This window comes from Mesoplodon densirostris, chromosome 5 (genome assembly GCF_025265405.1).
Source record: "Mesoplodon densirostris isolate mMesDen1 chromosome 5, mMesDen1 primary haplotype, whole genome shotgun sequence".
Taxonomy (NCBI): domain Eukaryota; kingdom Metazoa; phylum Chordata; class Mammalia; order Artiodactyla; family Ziphiidae; genus Mesoplodon; species Mesoplodon densirostris.
This window is the reverse complement of record NC_082665.1, coordinates 56,200,818-56,228,326: the sequence shown is the minus strand read 5'-3', so window position 1 is coordinate 56,228,326 and position 27,509 is coordinate 56,200,818. Positions and strand designations below refer to the sequence as shown.

At 36.8% G+C, this 27,509-nt stretch overlaps 1 protein-coding gene across 6 annotated transcripts in view; it reads right to left on the bottom strand.

Annotated features, from left to right (window-relative positions):
- The window catches only part of DZIP3 (DAZ interacting zinc finger protein 3), a 121,663-nt gene that overhangs the window by 42,805 nt on the left and 51,349 nt on the right, over positions 1–27,509 (bottom strand). For 5 of the 6 annotated variants that reach the window (XR_009532570.1, XR_009532568.1, XR_009532569.1 and 2 more), the window contains exons 13-17: positions 20,973–21,049; positions 18,691–19,308; positions 16,580–16,612; positions 15,122–15,291; positions 14,296–14,340 (exon numbers count right to left, since the gene is read on the bottom strand). Coding sequence is in view for 3 of the 6 variants with exons in the window: in XM_060098763.1 (XP_059954746.1) it covers positions 14,296–14,340; positions 15,122–15,291; positions 16,580–16,612; positions 18,691–19,308; positions 20,973–21,049 (943 nt within the window). In the remaining 3 variants the exon portion in view is untranslated. The remainder of the gene's footprint in view (positions 1–14,295; positions 14,341–15,121; positions 15,292–16,579; positions 16,613–18,690; positions 19,309–20,972; positions 21,050–27,509) is intronic. The other variant, XM_060098764.1, reaches the window with a different exon arrangement.

The following is a 27,509-nucleotide window of genomic DNA, read 5'->3' as shown; positions in this document are numbered from 1 at the left end:
TTGGTTCTAGTGTACTTGAATAACTAAGTTGAAAAGACCTTTGATTGTTCATAATGAACATAATTAGTATAGTTAAGTATAGGTTCCCCTGCTATCCCAAAGTAGAGCATTCCTTTGGAACCTTTCATAAACTGAAATGGCATAAAGTGAAGAAGCAATTACAGGCATACCTTAGAGGTAATGAAGGTTCGGTTCCAGACAACCCCAATACGGTGAATATTGCAATATAGCAAGTCACATGAATTTTTTGGTTTCCCAGTTCATATATGTTTATACTATACTGCAGGCTATTAAGTGTGCAATATAGCCTTATGGCTTAAAAAATGTGTACACTTAATTTAAAAATACTTTATTGCTAAAAAATGCTAACCATCATCTAAGCCTTCAGCAAACTGTAGTCTTTTCTTTGGTAGATGGTCTTGCCTTGATGTTGATGGCTGCTGACTAATCAGGGTGATGGTTGCTGAAAGTTTCAATGGCTGTGGCAATTTCTTAAAATACGACAACAGTGAAGTTTGTCACATTAATTGCCTCTTCCTTTTACGAATGATTTCTCTGTTTGACAGCATTTTACCCACAGTAGAACTTCTTTCAAAATTGGAGTCAATTCTGTCAAAACCTGCCCTTGCTTTACCAACTAAGTTTCGGTCATATATTAATCCTTTGTTGTCATTTCAACAGTTGTTACAGCACTGTCACCAGGAGTAGACTCCATCTCAAGAAACTATTTTCATTGCTCATCTATAAGAAGCAGCACCTTATCCATTAAAGTTTTATCATGAGATTGCAGCAATTCAGTCACATCTTCAGGCTCCACTTCTATTTCCAGTTCTCTTGCTATTTTCACCACATCTGCAATTACTTCCTCTACTGAAGTCTTAAATCCTTCAGTTTCATCCATTAGGGCTGGAATCAACTTCTTCCAAACTCCTGTTAATGTCGATATTTTGACCTCTTCCCATGAATTATGAATATTTTTAATGGTGTCTAGAAAGATGAATCCTTTCCAGAATGTTTTCAATTGACTTTGCCCAAATCCATCAGTGGATTCACTATCTATGGTAACTGCAGCCTCACAAAATGTATTCTTAAATAATAAGACTAGAAAGTCCAAGTGACTCCTTCATCCACAGGTGGCAGAACGGATGCTGTGTTAGCAGGCATGAAAAAAACATTAATCTCACTGTACATTTTCATCAGAGTTCCTCGGTGGCCAGGTGCATTGTCAATGAGCAGTAATATTTTGAAAGAAATCTTTGTCTTTTATTTTTTTTTACTTTATTATTTTTTTGAATTTATTTTATTTTTTAAACAGTAGGTTCTTATTAGTTACCTATTTTATACATATTAGTGTATATATGTCAATCCCAATCTCCCAATTCATCTCACCACCACCCACCTCCCACTTTCCCCCGTCAGGTGTCCATACGTTTGTTCTCTACATTTGTGTCTCTATTCTGCCTTGCAAACCGGTTCATCTGCACCACCTTTCTAGATTCCACATATATGCCCTAATATACGATATTTGTTTTTCTCCTTCTGACTTACTTCACTCTGTATGACACTCTCTAGGTCCATCCACATCTCTACAAATGACCCAACTTCATTCCTTTTTTATGGCTGAATAATATTCCATTGTATATATGTACGACATCTTCTTTATCCATTTGTCTGTCAATGGGCATTCAGGTTGCTTCCATGTCCTGGCGATTGGAAATAGTGCTGCAATGAACACTGGGGTGCATGTGTCTTTCTGAATTATGGTTTTCTCAGGGTATATGCCCAGTAGTGGGATTGCTGGGTTATATGGTAATTCCATTTTTAGTTTTTTAAGGAACCTCCATACTGTTCTCCATAGCGGCTGCATCAATTTACATTCCCACCAACAGTGCAAGAGGGTTCCCTTTTCTCCACAACCTCTCCAGCATTTGTTGTTTGTAGATTTTCTGATGATGCCCATTCTAAGTGGTGTGAGGTGATACCTCATTGTAGTTTTGATTTGCATTTCTCTAATAACTATTGATGTTGAGCAGCTTTTCATGTGCTTCTTGACCATCTGTAGGTCTTCTTTGGAGAAATGTCTATTTATGTCCTCTGCCCATTTTTGGATTGTTTTTTTTTTAATATTGAGCTACATGAGCTGTTTATGTATTTCAGAGATTAATCCTTTGTCTGTTGATTCATTGGCAAATATTTTCTCCCATTCTGAGGTTATCCTGTTTATGGTTTCCATTGCTGTGCAAAAGCTTTTAAGTTTCATTAGGTCCCATTTGTTTTTGTTTTTATTTCCATTTCTCTAGGAGGTGGGTCAAAAAGGATCTTGCTGTGATTTATGTCATAGAGTGCTCTGCCTATGTTTTCCTCTAAGAGTTTTATAGTGTCTGGCCTTTCATTTAGGTCTTTAATCAATTTTGAGTTTATTTTTGTGTACAGTGTTAGGAAGTGTTCTAATTTCATTCTTTTACATGTAGCTGTCCAGTTTTCCCAGCACCATTTATTGAAGAGGCTCTCTTTTCTCCACTGTATATTCTTGCCTCCTTTATCAAAGATAAGGTAACCATATGTGTGTGGGTTTATCTCTGGGCTTTCTATCCTGTTCCATTGATCTATATTTCTGTTTTTGTGCCAGTACCATACCGTCTTGATTACTGTAGCTTTGTAGTATAGTTTGAAGTTAGGGAGCCTGATTCCTCCAGCTCCATTTTTCGTTCTCAACATTGCTTTGGCTATTCAGGATTTTTTGTGTTTCCATACAAATTTTAAGATTTTTTTTTCTAGTTCTGTGAAAAATGCCACTGGGAGATTGATAGGGAATGTATTGAATCTGTAGATTGCTTTGGGTAGTATAGTCATTTTCACAATGTTGATTCTTCTAATCCAAGAACATGGTGTATCTCTCCATCTGATGGTATCATCTTTAATTTCTTTCATCAGTGTCTTATAATTTTCTGCATACAGTTCTTTTGTCTCCTTAGGTAGGTTTATTCCTAGGTATTTTATTCTTTTTGTTGCAATGGTAAATGGGAGTGTTTCCTTAATTTCTCTTTCAGATTTTTCATCATTAGCGTATAGGAGTGCAAGAGATTTCTATGCATTAATTTTGTATCCTGCTACTTTACCAAATTCATTGATTAACTCTAATAGTTTTCTGGTGACATCTTTAGGATTCTGTATGTATAGTATCATGTCATCTGCAAATAGTGACAGCTTTACTTCTTCTTTTCCGATTTGGATTCTTTTTATTTCTTTTTCATCTCCGATTGCTGTGGCTAAAACTTCCAAAACTATGTTGAATAATACTGGTGAGAGTGGCAACCTTGTCTTGTTCCTGATTTTAGTGGAAATGGTTTCAGTTTTTCACCATGAGAACTGTGGCTATGGGTTGGCTGTGATGTTGGCTGTGGGTTTGTTATATATGGCCTTAATTATGTTGAGGTAAGGTCCCTCTATGCCTACTTTCTGGAGGGTTTTTATCATAAATGGATGCTAAATTTTGTCAAAAGCTTTTTCTACATCTCGAGATGATCGTATGGTTTTTATCCTTCAGTATGTTAATATGGTGTATCACATTGATTGATTTGCGAATATTGAAGAATCCTTGCTTTCCTGGGATAAACCCCACTTGATTATGGTGTATGAAACTTTTAATGAGCTGCTGGACTCTGTTTGCTAGTATTTTGTTGAGGATTTTTGTGTCTATGTTCATCAGTGATATTGGCCTGTAGTTTTCTTTCTTTGTGACATCTTTATCTGGTTTGGTATCAGGGTGATGGTGGCCTCATAGAATGAGTTTGGGAGTGTTCCTCCCTCTGCTATAGTTTGGAAGAGTTTGAGAAGGATAGGTGTTAGCTCTTCTCTAAATGCTTGATAGAATTCGCCTGTGAAGCCATATGGTCCTGGGCTTTTGCTTGTTTTAAGATTTTTAATCACAGTTTCAATTTCAGTGCTTGTGATTGGTCTGTTTATATTTTCTATTTCTTCCTGGTTCAGTCTCAGAAGGTTGTGCTTTTCTAAGAATTTGTCCATTTCTTCCAGGTTATCCATTTTGTTGGCATATAGTTGCTTGTAGTATTCTCTCATGATGCTTTGTATTTCTGCAGTGTCCACTGTTACTTCTCCCTTTTCATTTCTAAGTCTGTTGATTTAAGTCTTCCTTTTTTTCTTGATGAGTCTGGCTAATGGTTTATCAATTGTGTTTACCTTCTCAAAGAAGCAGCTTTTAGTTTTATTGATCTTTGCTATCATTTCCATCATTTCTTTTTCATTTATTTCTGATCTGATCTTTATGATTTCTTTCCTTCTGCTAACTTTAGGAGTTTTTGCTTCTTCTTTCTCTAATTGCTTTAGGTGTAAGGTTAGGTTGTTTATTTGAGATTTTTCTTGTTTCTTAAGGTAGGACTGTATTGCTATAAACTTCCCTCTTAGAACGGCTTTTGCTTATCCCAGAGGTTTTGGGCCACGTGTGTTCATTGTCATTTGTTTCTAGGTATTTTTTAATTTCCTCTTTGATTTCTTCAGTGATCTGTTGGTTATTTCTTAATGGATTGTTTAGCCTCCATGTGCTTGTGCTTTTCTACGTTTTTCCCCCTGTAATTTATTTCTAATCTCATAGTGTTGTGGTCAGAAAAGATGCTTTGATATGATTTCAATTTTCTTAGATTTACCAAGGCTTGATTTGTGACCCAAAATGTGACCTATCCTGGAGTATGTTCATGTGCACTTGTGAAGAAAGCGTAATCTGCTGTTTTCGGAAGGAATGTCCTATAAATATCAATTAAGTCCATCTTGTTTAATGTATCATTTAAAGCTTGTGTTTCCTTATTTATTTTCATTGTGGATGATCAGTCCATTGGTGAAAGTGGGGTGTTAAAGTCCCCTACTATGAATGTGTTACTGTCGATTTCCCCTTTTATAGCTGTTAGTATTTGCCTTATGTATTGAGGTGCTCCTAACTTGGGTGCATATATATTTATAATTGTTATATATTCTTCTTGGATTGATCCCTTGATCATTATGTAGTGTCCTTCCTTCCTTGTCTCTTATAACATTCTTTATTTTAAAGTCTATTTTATCTGATACGAGTGTTGCTACTCCAGCTTTGTTTTGATTTCCATTTGCATGGAATATCTTCTTCCATCCCCTCACCTTCAGTCTGTATGTGTCCTAGGTCTGAAGTGGGTCTCTTGTAGACAGCACATATACGGGTCTTGTTTTTGTATCCATTCAGCGAGCCTGTGTCTTTTGGTTGGAGCATTTAATCCATTCAAGTTTAAGGTAATTATCTATATGTATGTTCCTATTACCACTTTCCTAATTGTTTTGGGTTTGTTTTTGTAGGTCCTTTTCTTCCCTTTGTCTCCCACTTAGAGAAGTTCCTTTAGCATTTGTTGTAGAGCTGGTTTGGTGGTGCTGAATTCTCTTAGCTTTTGCTTGTCTGTGAAGCTGTTGATTTCTCTGTCAAATCTGAATGAGATCCTTGCTGAACAGAGTAATCTTGGTTGCAGCTTCTTCCCTTTCATCACTTTAAATATATCGTGCCCCTCCCTTCTGGCTTGTAGTTTCTGCTGAGAAATCAGCTGTTAACCTTACGGGAGTTCCCTTGTATGTTATTTTTCATTTTTTCCCTTGTTGCCTTTAATAATTTTTCTTTGTCTTTAATTTTGGTCAATCTGATTACTATGTGTCTCGGCATGTTTCTCCTTGGGTTTTTCCTGCCTGGGACTCTGCGTTTCCTGGACTTGGGTGGCTATTTTGTTTCCCATGTTAGGGAAGTTTTTGACTATAATCTCTTCAGATATTTTCTCGGGTCCTTTCTCTCTCACTTCTCCTTCTGGGACCCCTATAATGGAAATGTTGATGGGTTTAATGTTGTCCCAGAGGTCTCTTAGGCTGTCTTCATTTCTTTTCATTCATTTTTCTTTATTCTCTTCTGTGGCAGTGAATTCCTCCATTCTGTCTTCCAGGTCACTTATCTGTTCTTCTGCCTCAGTTATTCTGCTACTGATTCATTCTAGTGTATTTTTTCATTTCAGTTATTGTATTGTTCATGTCTGTTTGTTTGTTCTTTAATTCTTCTAGGTGTATTTTTGTTAATTCTTGTAGGTCTTTGTTAAACATTTCTTGCATCTTCTCAATCTTTGCCTCCATTCTTTTTCCGAGTTCCTGGATCATCTTCACTATCATTATTGTGAATTCTTTTTCTGGAAGGTTGCCTATCTCCATTTCATTTAATTGTTTTTCTGGGGTTTTATCTGGGTCCTTCATCTGGTACATAGCCCTCTGCCTTTTCATTTTGTCTGTCTTTCTGTGAATGTGGTTTTCGTTCCACAGGATGCAGGACTGTAGTTCTTCTTGCTTCTGCTGTCTGCCCTCTGCTGGATGTCGCTATCTAAGAGGCTTGTGCAAGCTTCCTGATGGGAGGGACTGGTGGTGGGTAGAGCTGGGTGTTGCTGTGGTGGGCTGAGCTCAGTAAAACTTTAATCTGCTTGTCTGCTGCTGGGTGGGGCTGAATTCCCTCCCTGTTGGTTGTTTGGCCTGAGGCAATGCAGCACTGCAGGCTACAGGCTCTTTGTTGGGGCTAATGGTGGACTCTGGGAAGGCTCATGCCAAGGAGTACTTTTCAGAACTTCTGCTACCAGTGTTCTTGTCTCCGTGGTGAGTCACAGCCATCCCCCCCCTTTGCAGGAGTCCCTCCAACAGTAGCAGGTAGGTCTGGTTCAGCCTCCTATGGGGTCACTGCTCCTGCCCCCTGGGTCCTTATGCGCACACTACTTTGTATGTGCCCTTCAAGAGTGGAGTCTCTGTTTCCCCTAGTTCTGTCAAAATCCTGCAGTCAAATCCCGCTAGCCTTCAAAGTCTGATTCTCTGCAAGTTTCTCCTCCCATTGCTGGACCCCCAGGTTGGGAAGCCTGACGTGGCACTCGGAACCTTCACTCCAGTGGGTGGACTTCTGTGGTATAATTGTTCTCCAGTTTGTGAGTCACCTACCCAGTGGTTATGGGATTTAATTTTATTGTGATTGCGCCCTTCCTACTGTCTCACTGCAGCTTCTCCTTTGTCTTTGGATGTTGGGTATCTTTTTTGGTGAGTTCTAGTTCTTCCTGTCAATGATTGTTCAGCAGTTAGTTGTGATTCCGGTGCTCTCGAAAGAGGGAGTGAGCACACGTGCTTGTAGTCCGTCATCTTGAACCGACATCCAGAAATCTTTCTTTCTGAGCAGTAGGTCTCAACAGTAGGCTTAACATATTTAGTAAACCATGTTGTAAACAGATGTGTTGTCATCCAGGCATTGTTGTTCCATTTCGGGAGTACAGACAGAGTTGATTTAGCATAATTCTAAAGGACCCTAGGATTTGCAGAATGGCAAATGAGCACTGGCTTCAACTTAAAATCACTAGCTGCATTATTCCCTAACAAGAGAGTCAGCCTGTGTGTCGGAGTTTTGAAGCCAGGTATTACTTCTCCTCTTTAGCTATGAAAGCCCTAGGTGGCATCTTCTTCCAATAGAAAGCTGTTTTGTCTACATTGAAAAATCTGTTGTTTAGTATAGTCACCTTCGTTAATTATCTTAGCTAGATCTTCTGGATAACTTGCTGCAGCTTCTGCATCAGCACTTGTTGCTTCACCTTGTACTCTGAAGTTATGGAGATAGCTTCTTTCCTTAAACCTCATGAACCAACCTCTGCTGGCTTCAAACATTTCTTCTGCAGCTTCCTCACCTCTCTGAGCCTTTACAGAATTGAAGAGAGTTATGGCCTTTTTCTAGATTAGGCTTTGGTTGAAGGCAATGTTGTGGCTTGTTTAATCTTCTATCCAGAATACTGAAATTTTCTCCTTATCAGCAATAAGGCTGTTTCACTTCCTTACCATTCCTGTGTTCACTGGAGTAGCTCTTTAATTTACTTCAAGAACTTTTCCTTTGCATTCACAACTTGGCTAACTGTCTGGCACAACAGGCATAGCTTTTGGCCTATCCCAGCTTTCAACATAACTTCCTCTCTAAGGTTAATCATTTCTAGCTTTTGATTCAAAGTGAGAGACCTGCAACTCTTCCTTTCATCTGAACACTTAGAGGCCTTTGTAGGGTTATTAATTGGTCTTTTTCAATATTGTTGCATCTCAGGGAATAAGAAAACCCAAGGAGAGGGAGAGAGATGAGGGAACGGCTGGTCGTGGAGCAGTCAGAATACACACATTTATCTTTCAAGGTGGCCATCTTGTATGGGCATGGTTTGTGGCAACCCAAAATATATAAATTACAATAGTAATACCAAAGATCACTGATCACTTCAAGTGGGATTTATCCCAGGGATGCAAAGATGGTTCACTATCCAAAAATCAATCAATGTGATATACTACATTAATAAACTGAAGAATAAAAATCATATGATCATCCCAATAGATGTAAAGAAAGCTTCTGATAAAACTCAACATCCGTTTATGATAAAATTTCTCCACAAAGTAGGTACAGAGAGAATATACCTCAACAAAATAAAGGCCATATATGATAAGTCCACAGATAACATCATACTCAGTGGTGAAAAGCTGAAAGCATCAGGAACAAGACAATGATGCCCACTCTTGCTAGTTCTATTCAACACAATTTTGGAAGTCCTAGCCACAAACAAGAAAAAGAAAGAAAAATAATCCAAATTGGAAGAGAGGTAGTAAAACTGTTACTGTTTGCAGATGACATGATATTATACGTAGAAAACCCTAAAAACACCACTAGAAAACTACTAGAGCTCATCAATGAATTCAGTAAAGTCATGGGGTACAAAATTAATATACAGAAATCTGTTGCATTTCTGTACACTAACAAAGAAATATCAGAGAGAGAAATTGAGAAAACAATCCCATTTACCATTGCATCAAAAAGAATGAAATACCTAGGAATAAATACATGGAGGTAAAAGGCCTGTACTTGGAAAACTAAAGATACTGATGAAAGAAATTGAAGATAACACAAAGTGATGGGTAGATATACCATGTTCACAGATTGGAAGAATTAATATTGTTAAAATGACCATACTACCCAAAGCAATTCACAAATTCAATGCAATCCCTATCAAAATACCAATGGCATTTTTCACAGAACTAAAACAAATAATTCTAAAATTTGTATAAAAATTCAAAGACCCTGAATAGCCAAAGCAATCCTGAGAAAGAAAAACATTGCTGGAGGTGTCATGCTCCCCGACTTCAGACTGTACTACAAAGCTACAGTAATCAAAACAGTATGGTACCGGCACAGAAACAGACACATGGATCAAAGAAATAGAATAGAGAGGCATCCAGGAATAAACCCACACACTTATGGTCAAGTAATCTATGACAAAGGAGCCAAGAATATGCAATGGGGAAAAGACATTCTCTTCTCTTCAATAAGTAGTGCTGGAACAACTGAACAGGTACATGTAAAAGACTGAAATTAGAACATTTTCTCACCTCATATACAAAAATGAACTCAAAATGGATTAAAGACTTAAATTTAGGATCAGAAACTATAAAACCCCTAGAAAAACACATAGGCAGAGCACTCTTTGACAAAAATTGTAGCAATATATTTTTTGGATCTGTCTCCTAAGGCAAAAGGAAGAAAAGCAAAAATTAACAAATGGGACCTAATTAAATTTAAAAGCTTTTGCACAGCAAAAGAAACCATCAACAAAATGAAAAGATAACCTACTGAATGGGAGAAAATATTTGCAAATGATATGACCAAAACCGGTTTAATATCCAAAACAGACAGTTCATACAACTCAATATTAAAAAAACAAAAAACAAAAAACCCAAACAACCTGATTAAATAATGAACAGAAGACCAGAATAGACATTTTTCTTCAGAAGACATACAGATGGCCAACAGGCACATGAAAAGATGCTCAACACTGCAAATCATCAGAGAAATGCAAATCAAAACCACAATGAGATATCACCTCACATGTGTCAAAATGGTTATAATCAAAAAGACCACAAATAACAAATGTTAGCAAGTATGTCAAGAAAAAGAACACTGTACACCTTTGGTAGGAATGGAAATTGGTGCAGCCACTATGGAAAACAGTATGGAGGTTCCTCAAGAAACCAAAAATACAACTACCACATGATCCAGCAATTCCACTCCTGAGTGTACAGCCAAAGAAAATAAAAACATTAATTTGAAAAGATACATGCACCACAATGTTCATATCAGCATTATTTATGATAGCCAAGATACGGAAGCAACCTAAGCGTCCATCAACAGATGAATGGGTAAAGAAAATATGGTATATATACACAATGGAATACTACTCAGCCATAAAAAAGAATGAAATTTTACCATTTGCAACAACATGGATGGACCTAGAGAGTATTATGATTAGTGAAATAAGTCAGACAGAGAAAGCCAAATGCTATATGGTATCATTTATATTTGGAATCTAAAAAATAAAACAAATGAATAAATATAACAAAACAGAAACAGACTCAAAGATATAGAGGACAAACTAGTGGTTACCAGTGGGGAGGGACATTATAGGGGTAGAGGATTAAGATGTACAAACTACTATGTATAAAATAAATAAACTAAAAGGATATATTGTACAGCACAGGGAATATAGTCAATATTTTATAATAACTTTGAATGGAGTATAATCAATAAAAATTTTGAATCACTATGTTGTATACTCAAAACTAATATAATATTGTAAATCAACTATACCTAAAAAAAATCACTGATCACAGATCACCATAATAAAATAATAATAATGAAAAAGTTTGAAATGTGAGAATTACCAAAATGCGACACAGAAACACAAAGTGAGCAAATGCTGTTGGGAAAATGGTGCCAATAGACTTGCTTGATGCAGAGTTGCCACAAACCTTCAATTTTTAAAAAATACAGTATCTGCAAAGTGCAATAAAGCAAAGTGCAATAAAATGAGTTAGTCTGTACCTTTTTTTTGTAAAAGCAAAAATCCTCTTCAGATTTCTTTTGGTTAGCACAAACATATATTAATGCAGGTCTTTCATAAAAAATGAAGTGGCGTAAAATGAATTTTGAAAAGCGCTCCCGCTTTTCCTGTACCTGTATTTCTAAAACTCCTTTTAAGCTCTTTCCAGGACAACTTCATGCCTGTCTTTCATGCATCTCAGCAACTTCCCTTTAGAGGTGACATCCACTTTGAAGAGCCTGATTTATTTCCTGCCATATTTCTTTTTTCCCCAAGGCTTCAATCACAAAGCATTCTATACTTCTGCTATCTGCTTTACCTTCCTTTTCTATTCCTAACCCTCAGTCCCTCTGAGTAGGGAATGGAATTGGGAAGAAAGAACTAATGAACTCTCAAAAGAGTTATTTACACCTCTATACATACTAGTTAGAAGAGGTAGAAGTTATCTTATTGTCCCCTCTATTTGCTACACAAATTTTACTTTTTCGTTATCTTCATCCAGAGAAACCCTGATAAGTGTTTTTAGGACCTCAACTATTGTTAGGTAGACATGCTGAAAATCAAATAATTAAGAGAGGACATAATTTCACACATAAGGACTTTACAGTCACTCTGTATAACACAAATTTCTATATGCTAGAATTTTTCATGAGGAGAACTCTTGATAAGAGAATTTGATTGACCCAGCTTTTTATAATTGGTTGCTTACATTATACTAGACAATTCTTTGCTTCTATAACAGTAATTGAGTATATGACTAGGACTATTGTATATGAAAGAGTCATATGAAAAATTTCAGCATTTTTTAGGTTTATACTTCAAATGTCGATAAAATATATAAGATATAAGATCTCTCTTCTGATGCTGAAATTTTATCTAGATAAAATTAGTTTATTTTCAAAGTATCTCAATTTTCTTTTTTTTTTTGCAGTATGCAGGCCTCTCACTGTTGTGGCCTCTCCCATCGCGGAGCACAGGCTCCGGACGCGCAGGCTCAGCGGCCATGGCTCGCGGGCCTAGCTGCTCCGCGGCACGTGGGATCCTCCCGGACCGGGGCACGAACCCGTGTCCCCTGCATTGGCAGGCGGACTCCCAACCACTGCGCCACCAGGGAAGCCCTCAATTTTTTTAATAAAATAAATTGGAAGTAAACTTAGGATGTTTAAAAAAAACAAAAAAAATCCTAGATAGTTGCTGACTTTAATAAGAAATATTTAATATTACTAGTATATAAATTTTAAGTAGCATTTACATTATTTCTGCTTATGTTTATTCCCTGTTTAATTTCAATTTGACATAGAAGTGGGGCTTTCCATTTAGCTAAAATTGAGAATCCAAGTATTACCATATTTTAATCTTTTGGAAGTAAGGAAGAGACACACTGTAACCCTTCGAGCTTAGATTTGTGGTGTAGATTTACTTGGTCAGCCTTATGCAGTATTAGACCTGGGACTTACCAATGCTTTGGCAAAAATAAAAAATAGCAGCTAAACTAATGAATCAGGTTGTGTTTTATTATATATGAATGGTCTAAAAGTAAGAAAAAATATTCGTACTTGTGTCTTTTAAAAACAAAATTTATTTAAAAAAATTAATTTTCAAAATAACTTTTGATAAATATGATAATTATACTAACATTTTACTGATCAGAGTATAAAATAATCTTTATTTTGTTCTGTACCTCAGTATTTTGTAAATTTACTTTCATTGTGTAAAATTTCATTTATCACTAAAGTTTGTGTATACTTCCAAATGACTAATAACATGAACTTATCAGATTGTAGTTGGGCAAATATTCTCACTCAGTTTATAATATAATCTAGACTTTAAATATACGTTTCAAGCCAGAAAATAACATATTTTTCACAGTAAAGTTTACATAGCATAGCGGTTAGCTATATGCTTAATAAAAAAATTATCTTGAGTCCAAATCCATAGGAATGTACAACAAGAGTGAACCAAAATGTAAAGTATGGACTTTGGATAATTATGATATATCAATTTAGGTCCCTCAATTGTAACAAATGTACCACTCTGCTGGGGAGTGTTGGTTGAAGAGGCTGTGCATGTGTGGGGGCAGGAGGTGTATGGGAAATCTCTGTATCTTCCCCTCAATTTTACTCTAAACCAAAAAAATTGCTCTAAAATAATAGTCTTAACTTTAAAGAATTAAGCCAATAAAAAAATACTCCTGACTTTCTCTTGTAATTTTTCAAGCTATTAAGAGACTTCTTGCTAAAACTGCACTACAGATCATAACTTGTTCATTTTAAAACCCTCAAATAACAGGAAGAGGCATAAAGAAGCTTTGTGGATTTGTACCATTTTTGTACATTACTGTATTGTGGGCAGAGTCTTAGACACAAAGGAAAAAATCAAGATTTCTTAGGTTTTGAAAAATGCTTCTGAACTTTTCTGTAAAAATATGAAAAGAAGCTGTGTTTAAAACAGAGTAGGCAGCCTAAGTGTCCATCATCGGATGAATGGATAAAGAAGATGTGGCACATATATACAATGGAATATTACTCAGCCATAAAAAGAAACAAAATTGAGCTCTTTGTAATGAGGTGGATGGACCTAGAGTCTGTCATACAGAGTGAAGTCAGAAAGAGAAAGACAAATACCGTATGCTAACACATATATATGGAATTTAAGAAAAAAATGTCATGAAGAACCTAGGGGTAAGACAGGAATAAAGACACAGACCTACTAGAGAATGGACTTGAGGATATGGGGAGGAGGAAGGGTAAACTGTGACAAAGTGAGAGAGTGGCATGGACATATATACACTACCAAACGTAAAATAGCTAGCTAGTGGGAAGCAGCCGCATAGCACAGGGAGATCAGCTCGGTGCTTTGTGACCAACTAGAGGGGTGGGACAGGGAGGGTGGGAGGGAGGGAGACGCAAGAGGGAAGAGATATGGGAACATATGTATATGTATAACTGATTCACTTTGTTATAAAGCAGAAACTAACACACCATTGTAAAGCAATTATACTCCAATAAAGATGCAAAAAAAAAAAACAGAGTAGGCATTTTTTTAAATGAGAGTCGTACACAGAAATTAGTGAAATTTCCAAGTGACTAATTCAGTTTCTTTACTTATATATTTAAATGTATATATTATGATTTAGGGAAGTAAAGTAGGGCATACTGTAAGTTTAAATTATTTTCAGAATCTAACATACATAGACTTCTCTATAATCATATATTCAATAAGCTATGAACATTTATAAGTTATTTGTGCTACATGTCTACTTGGACTAATTTTAAGTTCTAACTAATAGTAAAACCATGTATTAAACCTAAGTGTTCATAATCAGACATTCCTCTATTATAACGCTAATATAGCCTCTTACCTTTTTATTCTTGGTCTTTTTCTTTTTCTTTGGTTTACTCTTAACCTGATAGATAAGAAATAAATCATTTATTTAATATGTAATTCAAACTGCACAATGGATTATTTTACAAAATGCATTTCCTCTAACCACTGGGATCTTTTATCTTCTAATATAGATCATACTTTCCTTCTAGATTCTATGGAAAATTATTTTCATCTTAATTTTAATCTCAGTTTTCTGCTTGAGAAATCACTGATGTATAAAGGAACAACATATAATGTCAATAAGTAGGCTACTGAAAAGAGCTCAGAGGTCCTCACTTGCACACGTGCATGCATGACTAACAGAGGAGGAAGGCACCTTAAAAAAAATCAACATATTCAGGTCCATTAGATGAAAAATTAAGCCTAGGAAGAATTTAGTGACTACATAGTATCTGTTACCACTTATCTGCAAAGAAATACATCCTGGATGGTTTTAATTCTACCTCTGTGTACATAGCATTGAAATATCCCTGTTTTCTCTTCCTTTCTCTCTCCTTCTATTCCCCACTATGCTTTTTTCTACTTTCTGTTAACCTCCCACATCCATTCTACCACTCAGGATGAAGAAACATGCCAAACACATAATAAGCGTTCACTAGACGCTGCCAAAATATATGGCTAAGGCAGGAAAGATTATGGAAGAAAGTATTGGGAAAAGAACCATTCCAATTCAAGCTCTGTGTAAACACTAATGATAAATATAAACTAAGATTGTCTGGGAGGCTTTAAGAATAGCACATGCAACAAACTAAAAGCCTTGATTAAGTTCTTCTAATTCAAATATTAATGAGCACTTATACTTCCTGGAGATCTTTAATAGATTCTGTTGAAGATTCACTGGGTATCGATGCCCCATCTTTATTCATTTCTGCTAACTGTATTTCAGGGATTGATTTCACATTTATATTGTACTCCATAAGAGGTGGACTTAGTTCTTCTTCTTCATTTTGTAACTCTTCTATTTCAATACCTAAATATTAAAACCAAAACACTCAAAGTCTGGATGCATATAATTTTAGTCTCTTATCACTATTTTAAATATATTTACTCCCCCCATAACACCACCCCAGAAATAGAAGACATCTTACTCTGTTCAAATACTAAATGAAAATAAAATGCCCATTTATCAATGACCAAATAACAGGTACATATACTAGCCTGAAACCAATCAATATAAACTCAAATGCTAAGATACTTGGCTGTTATTTTAAGCAGACTATAGATATAGATAATGTAGAACTTAAGTCAATTCTAAATACTAAGTTTTTGAGTATCCTGACATTGACCTTATTAAATATTGCAACTAGTATTATTTTAGGGCATAAGTCTAAAACATAAAGAGAAGGAAAAGCTAGATGTATTTTTCCCTTTTTTCTTCTTTTTTATAATCAAAGGTTATTAAAGGGTATCAGCCCCCAATTATGTGACTTCTTTGATACCATGATCCTTGACACTGCTCCAGAGATTCAATATCTAAACTTGTGGACTTCATCTGACTGATCACAGATGGTCCAAACAAAACCCATTGTGTTACTTTCTTAAGTATAATTTTACTCCAAACAAAACCCACGGTGTGGCTTCCCTGGTGGCGCAGTGGTTGAGAGTCTGCCTGCCAATGCAGGGGACACGGGTTCGTGCCCCGGTCCGGGAAGATCCCACATGCCGCAGAGCGGCTGGGCCCGTGAGCCACGGCCGCTGAGCCTGCGCATCCAGAGCCTGTGCTCCGCAACGGGAGAGACCACAACAGTGAGAGGCCCGCGTACCGCAAAAAAAAAAAAAAAAAATGGTATTACTTTCTTAAGTATAATTTTAATTGCAGAATTTGAATTCCATTTTTAAAAAACCAACAGTACATAAATGGAAATAAAAAAATTAGCAACTCACCACCTGCCAGAAAAGTATATAGCTTAACAATGGATAGTTAACCAGATAAAAGTTACATAAGCTAAACAGTAGCATATATGAGCAGGTAGAGCAAGCAGGTAGGCATTTTTGCCTGTTGAAGTGCCCTGTGTGTCAAAAGTTAAAATACTCTGTTAGGGTAAACCCTAGGGCATGTGCACTAAGACAAAGGAAGAATAAAGGCTCATACTAGATTCAGCTGACCAGTAGTAATCTGACCATATAATTTTCTGAGCTTATAACAAACAATTACAGTTTATCATACAGTTTATCTGACCGAGTAAAAATCTACAGGTGCCCCTTAGCTACCCTGGGTTGAAAGGTCACTTAGGCATTTGGTTTTTAAACATACTTACGTTGACTGCCCGTTATTGACTGTAGAGCAATTCCTATGATACATAAAGAAAAAATTTAGATATATAATTGCAAATGTAACCAACAAATATCAGACTGAGACTAAGAAAAATGAGAAGATTTTTTACACTGCACCAATAAATATTATAAGTAAAAATAACCAGCTTCACTCACGAATCCAGTTTAAACAAGAAATAATTAGATTATAACATAAAGGTTATAAACCCATGTTTAGAGAAAGAAAGGTTTAAAAAAATGATAGTTCATAATAGATAATGCCTAGAACACAAGCACTTTAAATCAAGAAGCAAATTTTTACAGTTTACAGTCTAAGGTCATGAAGTAATAGTCAATTATGCAGCAAACCTCCATTGAAAGTTTGAGCCTCTTTTTTAGCAAAATCCTGATGAGCACTCTCTCTCCTTGCCCATTAATATTTATTAAGCACCTATGATATATCAGGCTGTGTTAGGCTCTAGAGTTTGAATGGTGAGAAAAAAGATAACCGTCATAGAGATTTAGTGGGGACAATGGATATTAATCAAATAATCAGATACACAAATGAAAACCAAACTGTAATAACTACTAGGGAAGACATATAAGATATTAGGAAAGCCTCTATTAAAGGGACTTGAGCAATAAGCTCGTCAGACTTTCAGAGTGAAAACTGTTTGAAATACCTTGGATTTATTGCTCAACTCACTTTCCCAAATATTTTTATTCTCATAAGTTTTTGTCATTCAAAATCTTAATAGAGGGGCTTCCCTGGTGGCGCAGTGGTTGAGAGTCCGCCTGCTGATGCAGGGGACGCGGGTTCGTGCCCCTGTCTGGGAGGATCACACATGCCGCGGAGCGGCTGGGCCCGTGAGCCATGGCCGCTGGGCCTGCGCGTCCGGAGCCTGTGCTCCGCAGCGGGAGAGGCCACAACAGTGAGAGGCCCGCGTAATGCAAAAAAAAAAAAAAAAAAAAAAAAAAATCTTAATAGAGTAAATGTAAAAAAGAAAAGCCTCTAATTTATAACCCAATTTACAAGTCAAGGGTGCTCGCCTGACTTTCTTATAGCATCAAACTCAGCATTCTCTTCTTTTATGTTCAAAGAAAGCTTTCTTAAAGGTTAAGTAGGAAAACACAATGGAATCCCAGAGCCTTAGCAAAAGGAGTGGGATTGGGGCCTAGCAATTATAGCTGAAGAAAATCTGGACCAGGTCAACAATTACTAGAAACTTGGAAAGTTATATATTTAAATAGCATCAGTGTGATCATCAGTTGCTCACCAGGTAGTATGACTAATAACTTGGGACCAGGAAAATTCACCTAGAATAACACAGCAAGGGTTTCAGTGATGCTGACATGGCTTCAACTCCACTTTCCACCATGACAGCTGAGAAGCTATCCTGGAATGTGGGGAGGAGGTCTGAAGTCTTCCCCATAACAACAAATAATGTTTGGGAATGGCCACCGCCAACCTTAGACCTTGCATAAATGTTATCTGATTTTTAAAATTACTTATGACCAAACTTTTAAACAAAAGTCAAGGTTCTGATAGAAAGGAGAAACATACACTCATGGTATCTAAAAGGGCATTCTTGAAATACTCAGTACCTGTATTTCATGGTTTTAGGCATCCTTAATTTTGTAGAAGTGATAAAACTCCTCTACTTAAAAATATTCAACAATTCCTTTTTGAAAACACAAATTCCTCAACAAGGCAAGAGAAATCCTCTTGAATGTATTCTATGAACTCTCCCCTACTTTAATCTCAGTATTGCCAAACTTTTTAGTTCCTTGCACTATATTTTTATGTTTCTATACCTTTGCTCTTGTTTCCTTCTGAAACATCCTTCTCCATCTTCTTCACTTGGCTAACTTTTACATGTCATTTAACAACTCCTTAGATATTCTATCTCCAGAAAGCCTTTTTGGATTCTCTTAGGCTAGAATTTCCCATGGTATTCTGGAAACATCTCTAGCACTGTAATTTCTACTGGCTTCTTGATGAGGATATTCTCTCAAGAATGTGAGCTCACTGAATCTCCTACCCTTAGCACTGTACCTGGCACATAGCAGACACTCAGTGAAGGTTTACTGGCTTAAGTAAATAATTATTTTGTACCTTGTTGATAGCAGGATAACATCCTCTGAATGATTTCTGGTACTGGTATGCCTAGGTAGATGGACAACTGATGGTAATCAAGGGAGATATTCTCAATGGGATTCTCCTTCACTTTGTCAATATCTTCTTGCTTCATCCCAAGGCGCAGAAGAATATCTGAAACTTTTTTCCAAATTGAATTGAATTGTGACTCAGTGAGACCATTCATCAAAATCTCACTAAGGAGGATATCCCTGTATTTGCACAGCCTCAGGATGTCTGCAGACTTAGAGAGATCAGAAGATGGTGGTTCCATATTCCAGCCTTTTTTGGGTGCGGGGAACACATTCAAATGTTTTATGAGAGCTAATAGGAGGTATAAGTCAAACTGTTTGGACTGTGGCAGCTCCTTGTTTGGGGGATAAAGCAGATGCCATGCTCCACCCAAAGGGTGATTGGTCCAAAGATGGTTGTAGTAGGGTTCCAGTACATTCTTGTGTATAAGAAGCTCTTTTTTCAAAAGAGGGGGTGGCATAGCCTCATCAAATATTTGCCGAACAATGTCAGTACCAGAAACAATAATTATATGAAGCAGATGATAGAAATAATTATAATCAAGTTTGAAGATAGGCATTTCATCTGAAAATGAATTTTGAGAAGTCAAAAGATTCCACATTAATGCTCTTTTTCTATGTGATTTCTTGCATTACATCCTAAGCTCCTGTAGGACAGGCACTATTCCAAAAGAATGAAGTACAGTACAGTGCTTTGTCACAGTCAGTGCTCAAGAAGCATGCTGCTATCTGTCTAGCTGTCAAAGAATCAAAACAAAAACAGTATGTTCCAAGCAAAAGTAATCACAAAAACTAATCACTATAGAAGGCTTTCAACCATCCAGGGTTTTGTTCAAATAAATGAGCTTTGGCCATGAAATGGGATAAAAGTATTAAGTCTTTGAAAATTCTGAAGACTCTAAAGAATGGTAACTGCCAGTGTTTAGTTATACTTTACTTAGGCAATTATATTTTATCTTAATCATCATTGTACAGTAAAACTTTTTGTGATGAAAATATTTTAGATTTTCACTGTCCACTAGACACTGAACAGTGGAAATGCTGCTTGTCTGACAAAGGAACTGAGTTTGAAACTTTATCTAATTTTAATGAGTTTAAATTTAAACAGCCACATATGGCTAGTGACTACTGTATTAGACAATGCAGAACTATAGCAAGAAACATAAAGTGATTTAGTGCCTTGCTTCTCAAAGTACAGTCCACTGGCCAGCAGCAGCAGCAGCAGCCACATGGGAGCCTGCTAGAAATACAGAATCTCAGGTCTCACCCCAGAGATACTGAATTGGCACCGATATTTTAACAAAATCACAGATGATTCAAATATATATTAAAGTTTGAGACTCACTGATCTTATGAACCTCTTGTTCTTATCCTTTCAAAAAATAAATTAATGATTAAGTAGGTATTTCATCAATGAAATGGAATAAGGCATGAGACTGAACTATTTAATATTTTTCTGGTTTAGTAGCACTTCCCAAAGAGGAAGGTAGACTGAAGTGAATTAGAAATAAGAATTTGGTATATGATGGTATATTTTTTAAAATTATAAAATATGTGTTTATTATAAAGTGCAACTTTATTATTTTATCCTTCATGATTCTGTGTTTCAAAAGATTTTTAAAGTAATATTCTTGTTTGATATACTTGACATAAACTGTGGAGGCAAACAAGGTTACAAAGCAAATGACTCAAGGAGCTTTCTCTGGGCTGCCAAATAAGAAGCTGGCTAGGATCAGGGACATCCATTCTCCCTAGCAAGAAGGAATGCCACCAGACTACTCTTCCATGGGTCCAGGAGCCCTTAAGCTCTCCAAGTGCTGAGCAGCTGGCATTGCCTAGCACACTCCTAAGGAGCTGACACCTAAGTTTAGACTACTTGGCCTTGAGCCCCAAATGTTCATTCTTTCCATTTCACCCTTTTAACAGGGAATGCAACAAGTGAGGAGTTGGTAGGGAACATCAGCTGAAGCTCAATCTGTGTAGTCACAGCTATGCACCAAACCCAGCAAACCTCTCTATAGATGCAAGGTAATGTGATACCCATACACCTGCTGATCTTTCTGTCCATGAATTCCAGCCTACACCAAGTGATGTTTGTTAGTGTAAACCCAAGTACAGAGAATGACAAACTCAAAGAAACACACGGTTGTTAATGGCATGATTCTTTACAGAGCAAGTCAAAATTTTTAACACAGTTTTCAACAGGAGACATATGAAAGTAAAATATACCTTTTGTACCAAATTTTAAACTGATCTTCGGTCTTATATCGCTATCATCTATTTTCAGAGACATCAACTTTTTATAACTGCAAATGGAAAAAAATTAGGTTAAAAAAGTCAGTCAAGATTTCTAGTATCAGCATGGCTAAGTCAGTGAGCATTTTCTTCTCCTCCTTCTGGCAATAATTTAAAAGCAAAGAAGAAAAATAAAAGAACAAATAAAAAACACCAACAGTAACAACCCTACATTGCCATTTTCATTAGAATTCGGAGGCAAGTAGAATTGCTAGATTTCACACAAAAAGAATCACATGACTAGCTTATTTGCAAGAAGACTATTTGGTAGTACGAAAAAAGAAATCTTTGCACTGTAAAAAGGCAGCAAATCTGGAACTCCTCCCAGACCCTCCTCCACCACAGTATCTTCTTACCAATAACTATTCCAAGAAAACTCAACTCATTTAATGACTAGTGATTAAAAAAGAGAGAAAGAAACTGGCATAGCATCAATACAAATAATTAGAAAAAAATTGAGGGAAAAAGTAGCAAAATTTATTAAATAGACTAAACACTAAGTAAATGCTGCTATGAAACAGATGAAAAAACTTGTGGCTTGGCTTTGAAATGAACTCTCCCACAGAAAACAATACAAAAAAAAAAAAAAAAAGGACAGAGATGTTGGTTTTGTGGTGGTGGTTGTTAACTGATTTTATGTCCAGCACCAGCATAACACTGCTAATCAGCTACTACACTGAAAACACTTTAAACTCTAACAATATAAAGTACTGGCAAAGATACTGAGTAAAAGGAATTCTCCTACACTGAAAGGGGGAGTGTAAATTGATAAAAGCACTGCGGGAAACCAACCATGGAGCACATGCTACAGCTTGCACGGGCAAAGGAGCAAATTTCGCACTTCTGCCTAACTCTTAAGCACAGTCTCCAGTCCCACTTCTCTGAGAAACATGGCTATAGATGGCCAGTCGGTACAGAGCACATACTATGGCCCACTCAGACAAGGGAGCAAATTCGAGCTCTCACCCCTCTGAGAAGCATGCCCACATATACCTAGCAACCACGAAGCACATCCTACAGCCCGCCTGGGCAGGGAGTCAAGCCAGGTGCCATACCTAACTATTGAGCATAGCCTCTGGCCCTGGATAATCAGGAAGCCAGAACAGTGACCCTGAGCAGCCTCAGAGCCCAACCTAAGGTACTTTCCAGTTGCAGAACCCAGCCTAACACCTAATGCAGCAGCAGAGCCTAGATATAGCCCTGCTGAATGCTACCTATGTAATCACTCAAGCAGGGAGCCCAGCCAGTAACCTGCCCAGCATCAGAGGACAGCCTCTGGTCCCATTACACCAAGGGATCCAGACAGCAACCCTGACATTTTCTGCCCCACCAAAATGTGGGGTACAGCTGAAGGCCACACCTCACCCAAGAGCAGAGCACAATGAACAACCTATCTGATTGTAAAGCCCATCCTGTGGTCCTGCCCAACTTTGGGGCACAGCCTGTGGCCCTGCCTGATTGCAAAGTACAGCCTGACATCTCATCTGACCATGAAGCCTGGCCTGTGGCCCCACCTGAATGTAGAATCCAGCCACTGTTTCCATCTGCTCAGGAAGCACACCTTGAAGCCCCACCTGACCAGGAACAATTGCAGAGCATGGCCTGCAACCCTGCCCAATCACAGAATCCAACCGGTGACAACACCCAGTCAGGGAACAAAGACTGTGAATGTGCCCAACCAGAGGTGATTACAGAACACAGCTAGTAACCCCACCTGACCACAACATAGCCATCAGCCTGACTTGACCTGGGAGCCCATCTAGCAGCCCCAATTGAACATGGAAACCAGCAACCAGCCCCACCCAACAGCACCCCAACTCCAACCTCAGAGCACAGACTGTGGCTTCACAGAAGTAGAAAACCCTATGGGAAGTTCTATTTACCTGTAGATGCTACCAGCTGACTGGTGAAGGTCCTTCCTTGCCATAACAAACCTGTAAACTCTGCAAGTGGAGACCATGTACTCAAATGTGCAGATACCAATGCAAGTATACAAAGATCATGAAGAATCAGTTATGATGCCACCACAAGAAACTAATAAACTTCCAATAAGTGACCCTAAAGAAATGGAGATCTATAGACAGTGCAAAGAATTCAGAATAATCCTATTAAAGAAGTTCAGTGAACTACAAGAACACACAAACAACTAACTGAAATTAGGAAAACAATGCATGAACAAAATTAAAAGGTCAACAAAGAAATAGAAACCATAAAGAAAAAAATAACTCACAAGTCCTAGAGTTGAAGAATACACTGACTGAACTGAAAAATATAATAGAGAGCTTCAACAACAGTCTTGATCAAGCAAAGGAAAGAATCAGTGAACTCAAAGACAGATCATTTGAAATTACCCAATCAGAGGTGGAAAAAGAACAAAGAATGAAACTAGTAAAGAAAGATTACGGGATGTATGGGACAACAATAATAGAAACAATATACTAGTATGGTAATCCCAGAAGGAGAAGAGAAAGAGAAAGGGATGGAAAGAGTATTTAAAGAAATAATGTCCCTTTCCCAAACTTAAGGTGAGAAATGGACATCCAGATTCACAAGGCTCAAAGGACCATAAATGGGTTGAGCCTGAAAAAGACTACATTGAAATGCATTGTAATTAAACTGACAAAAGTAAAAGACAAAGAGAGACCTTTGAAAGTAGAGAGAAAAGCAACATTGCCTTGAAATCAGTCCTGGCAATGATTTTTTTAATTTGACATCAAAAGCACATGCAAAAATAAATAAGTGGGACTACATCAAACTAAAAAGCTTCTGCACAGTGAAAGAAACAGTCAACAAAATGAAAAGGCAACCTACAGAACAGGAGAAAATATCTGCAAATCATACATCTGATTAGGGGTTAATATCTAAAACATATAAGTAAGCCATACAATTCAACAGCAAATAAATAAATAATCCGATTTAAAAAGGCAAAGAACCTGAATTAACATTTTTCCAAAGAAGATATAAAATGGCCAACATGTACAGGAAAAGATGTTCAACATCACCAATAATCAGAAAAATGTAAATCAAAACTACAATGAGATATTACCTCACACCTGTCGATAGAGCCACTAGGGGAAACAGTATAGAAGTTCCTCAAAAAATTAAAAATAGAATTGATCCAGCAATCCCACTTCTGGGTATATATTATATGTCCAAAGGAAATACAATCTCTGTCTCAAAGAGATACCTACACCCCCATGTTCATTGAAGCATTATTTACAATAGCCAAAACGTGGAAAATGACTTAAGTGTCTGTTAATGGATGAATAGATAAAGAAAATGTGGCCTATATATACCATGGAATACTATTCAGCCATAAAAAGGAAATCCTGCCATATGTGATAACATGGATGAACTTGGAAGGCATTATGCTAAGTGAAATAAGCCAAACAGAGAAAGACAAATACTGTATGATCTCATTTATATGTGAGAGCTAAAAAACCCTGAACTCAGAAACACAGAGTAGACTGGTGGTTGCCAGGGGTGGGGGTGGGGTGTGGGAAATGGGTAAAGGGGTCAAAAGGTACAAACCAGGGGTCCAAAGTACAGCATGTGACTATAGTTAATAATGCTATATTGTATACTTGAAAGTTGTTAAGAAAGTAGATCTTAAAAGTTCCCATCAGGGCTTCCCTGGTGGTGCAGTGGTTGAGAGTCTGCCTGCCAATGCAGGGGACATGGGTTCGTGCCCTGGTCCGGGAAGATCCTACATGCCACGGAGCGGCTAGGCCCGTGAGCCATGGCCACTGAGCCTGCGCGTCTGGAGCCTGTGCTCTGCAACGGGAGACGTCACAACAGTGAGAGGCCCACGTACCGCAAAAAAAAAAAAAAAAAAAGTTCCCATCACACAAAAAATCTATGTGAGATGATGGATGTGTTAACTAAACTTATGGTGGTAGCTGTTTCATATATACATATATATAAAATCATCATGTTGTACACCTTAAACCTACACAATGTTATATACTAGTTATAGCTCAATAAAGCTAGAAATTAAAAGACCAGCAGCAATATGGAAAAAATAAATAGATCATGACCAATTGCTATTTATTCTTGGAAAGCAAAGTTGATTCAACATTTGAAAATAAATTGATGTAATTCAACATATTAACAGATTAAAGAAGAAGAAAACCATATGATCATCTCAATGCATGCAGAAAAGCATTAGTTCACTATCCATTCATGATAAAAATTTTCAGAGAAGTAGGATGAAAAAAGAATCTCTTCAATCTAAAAAAGGGTATCTGTAAAAATTCTACAGCTAACAGCATACTAAATGGTGAAAAACTGAAGACTTCTTCCTAAGATCTAGAAAAGGCAAAGACGTCTGCTCTCACAAGTGTATTCAACATTGTACTAGAGGACCGAGACCATGCAATAAGTAAGGGAAAATAAACAAAAAGCATATAGATTGCAAAAAAAGAAATAAAGTTGTCTTTATGTATAGATGACATGATCTTTTGTAGAAAACCTCAAAGAATCTATAAACGATATTAAAATTATTAATTATCAAGTCACAGGATACAAGATCGACACAAATCAATTCTGTATAACACAAATAACTAGAAATTGAAATTTTTAAATTATCATTTGCAATAACATAAAAAGTCAAATATACATGGATAATCTAACAAAATATTTATAAGATTGTACAAATAAGACTATATACACAAAAGACTACAAAACATTCCTAAGAGGCATCAAAGAAGACCCAATTAAGTGAAATTAATTATACACCATCTTCATGGATGGGAAGTCTCAATATTGTTAAGATGTAAATCATCCCCAAATTGACCTACAAATTCAATGCAATCAAAATCTCAGCAAGAAGTCTGGAGAAATTTATAAGGTGTTTTTCTAAGATTTATCATGTAATAGCAAAGGATCTAAAATTAAAAAATAGTTTTGAAAATTTAAGCGAATGCAAATTAAAACCACAATAAGACACCATTACACATCTTTTAACATGGCTGAAATGTTTAAAATTGATAATACCAAGTGCTGGAGAGAATGCAGAGAAACTAGAATTCTCTTATTATGGTGGTGAGAATGACAAAATGTACAGCTACTTTGAAAACAGTTTGGCAGTTTCTTATAACATTAAACACATACCATATGACTCAGCAATCCTGCTCCTAGGAATTTATCCAAGAGAAATGAAAGCATACATCTATACAAAGAGTAACACATGAATATTTATAGCAGCTTTATTTATAACAGCCTAAAACCAGAAACAATTCAAATGTCATCAACTGTTAAATGAATAAATAAGTTATAGTACATCTATACAAAGGAAGACTACTCAACAACAAACAAAAATGAACTACTGATATTTGCAATAACAAGGATGAATCTCAAAAGCATTATGCTAAGTTAAAAAAAATCCAGATGCAAAAGGCTTTCCTACTAGAGGATAGTCAGAAAAAAGCAATATTAATCAGAACAGAAATCATATCAGTGGTTACCACGGTTTGGAAGTTGGAGGGGGGAATGACTATGTAAGAGATTTTAGAGAAACTTGGGATGATGGAAATACTCTTGATCATGGTAGTGGTTACTCGGCTGTATAAAAATAAAATCATTTAAAATGTATATTTCTAAAAAGTGAACTTTACTGTATATGAGCTATAGCCTGAAAAACTGACCTATAAAAAAATTCAGTGTTTAGAAATGCATTTATAATTAGTACATTTATCAAGAAAGCAAGGAGATGATTACTGTGAAGGTCAGGATAACAGTTACCTAGAAGAGGATGAGCTGGGGGAGAGGGGAACAGTGAGTGCTTCTGGGGTGCTGATAAAATTCTATATGGGTGGAGCCACAAGACTGTCTGCTTCACAATTCGTTTTTAAACTCTGCATTTATATTTTGTGAGCTTTTATTTATGCATATTTTAATAACAATAAAGCATTTTAATGTTAAAAAAACAACCAAACTTTTTTGTCATTCATTCACAAAACCTCATGAGGTAGCTCTTCCACTTTTGGTAATAAGGTCCAATTATCAGAGGGTTTCCCACAGAAAATAACTATAAAACTTAGGCAAATTACAAAAAGCAACTACTTGAAGGCACAGAGAGCAGAGAAACAAACCAACTCTGCTGTAGGGGGTATATGCTCGAGGAGAAGAGAAGAGGAATGTATGAAATTAAGTTCACCAATTTTAGAGCTTTGAGCCTGAGGCTAAGTATACCATGGTAGAAAACAAAGGTCTCCTTGGCTGAAGGAACCAGAAAATTGAAGCCACGGAACCATGGCTGCTGAAGAGTGTGGGGGAATCCCAGAAAGGAAAGTCAGAGAAGAGATCCCCCAAGTTTTTCCGGCCACATCTCTGACTGACTGCTGGACCATATGTGTGGAACAGACTCAAAGTAGCTCAGCTAAAGGCTGAAGTTCTGAATTGAGACTGGAACCACCATCCAAGGAAAACAGGTTCGCAGTTCATCTCCAAATAAGTTAATTCGCCTGTCAA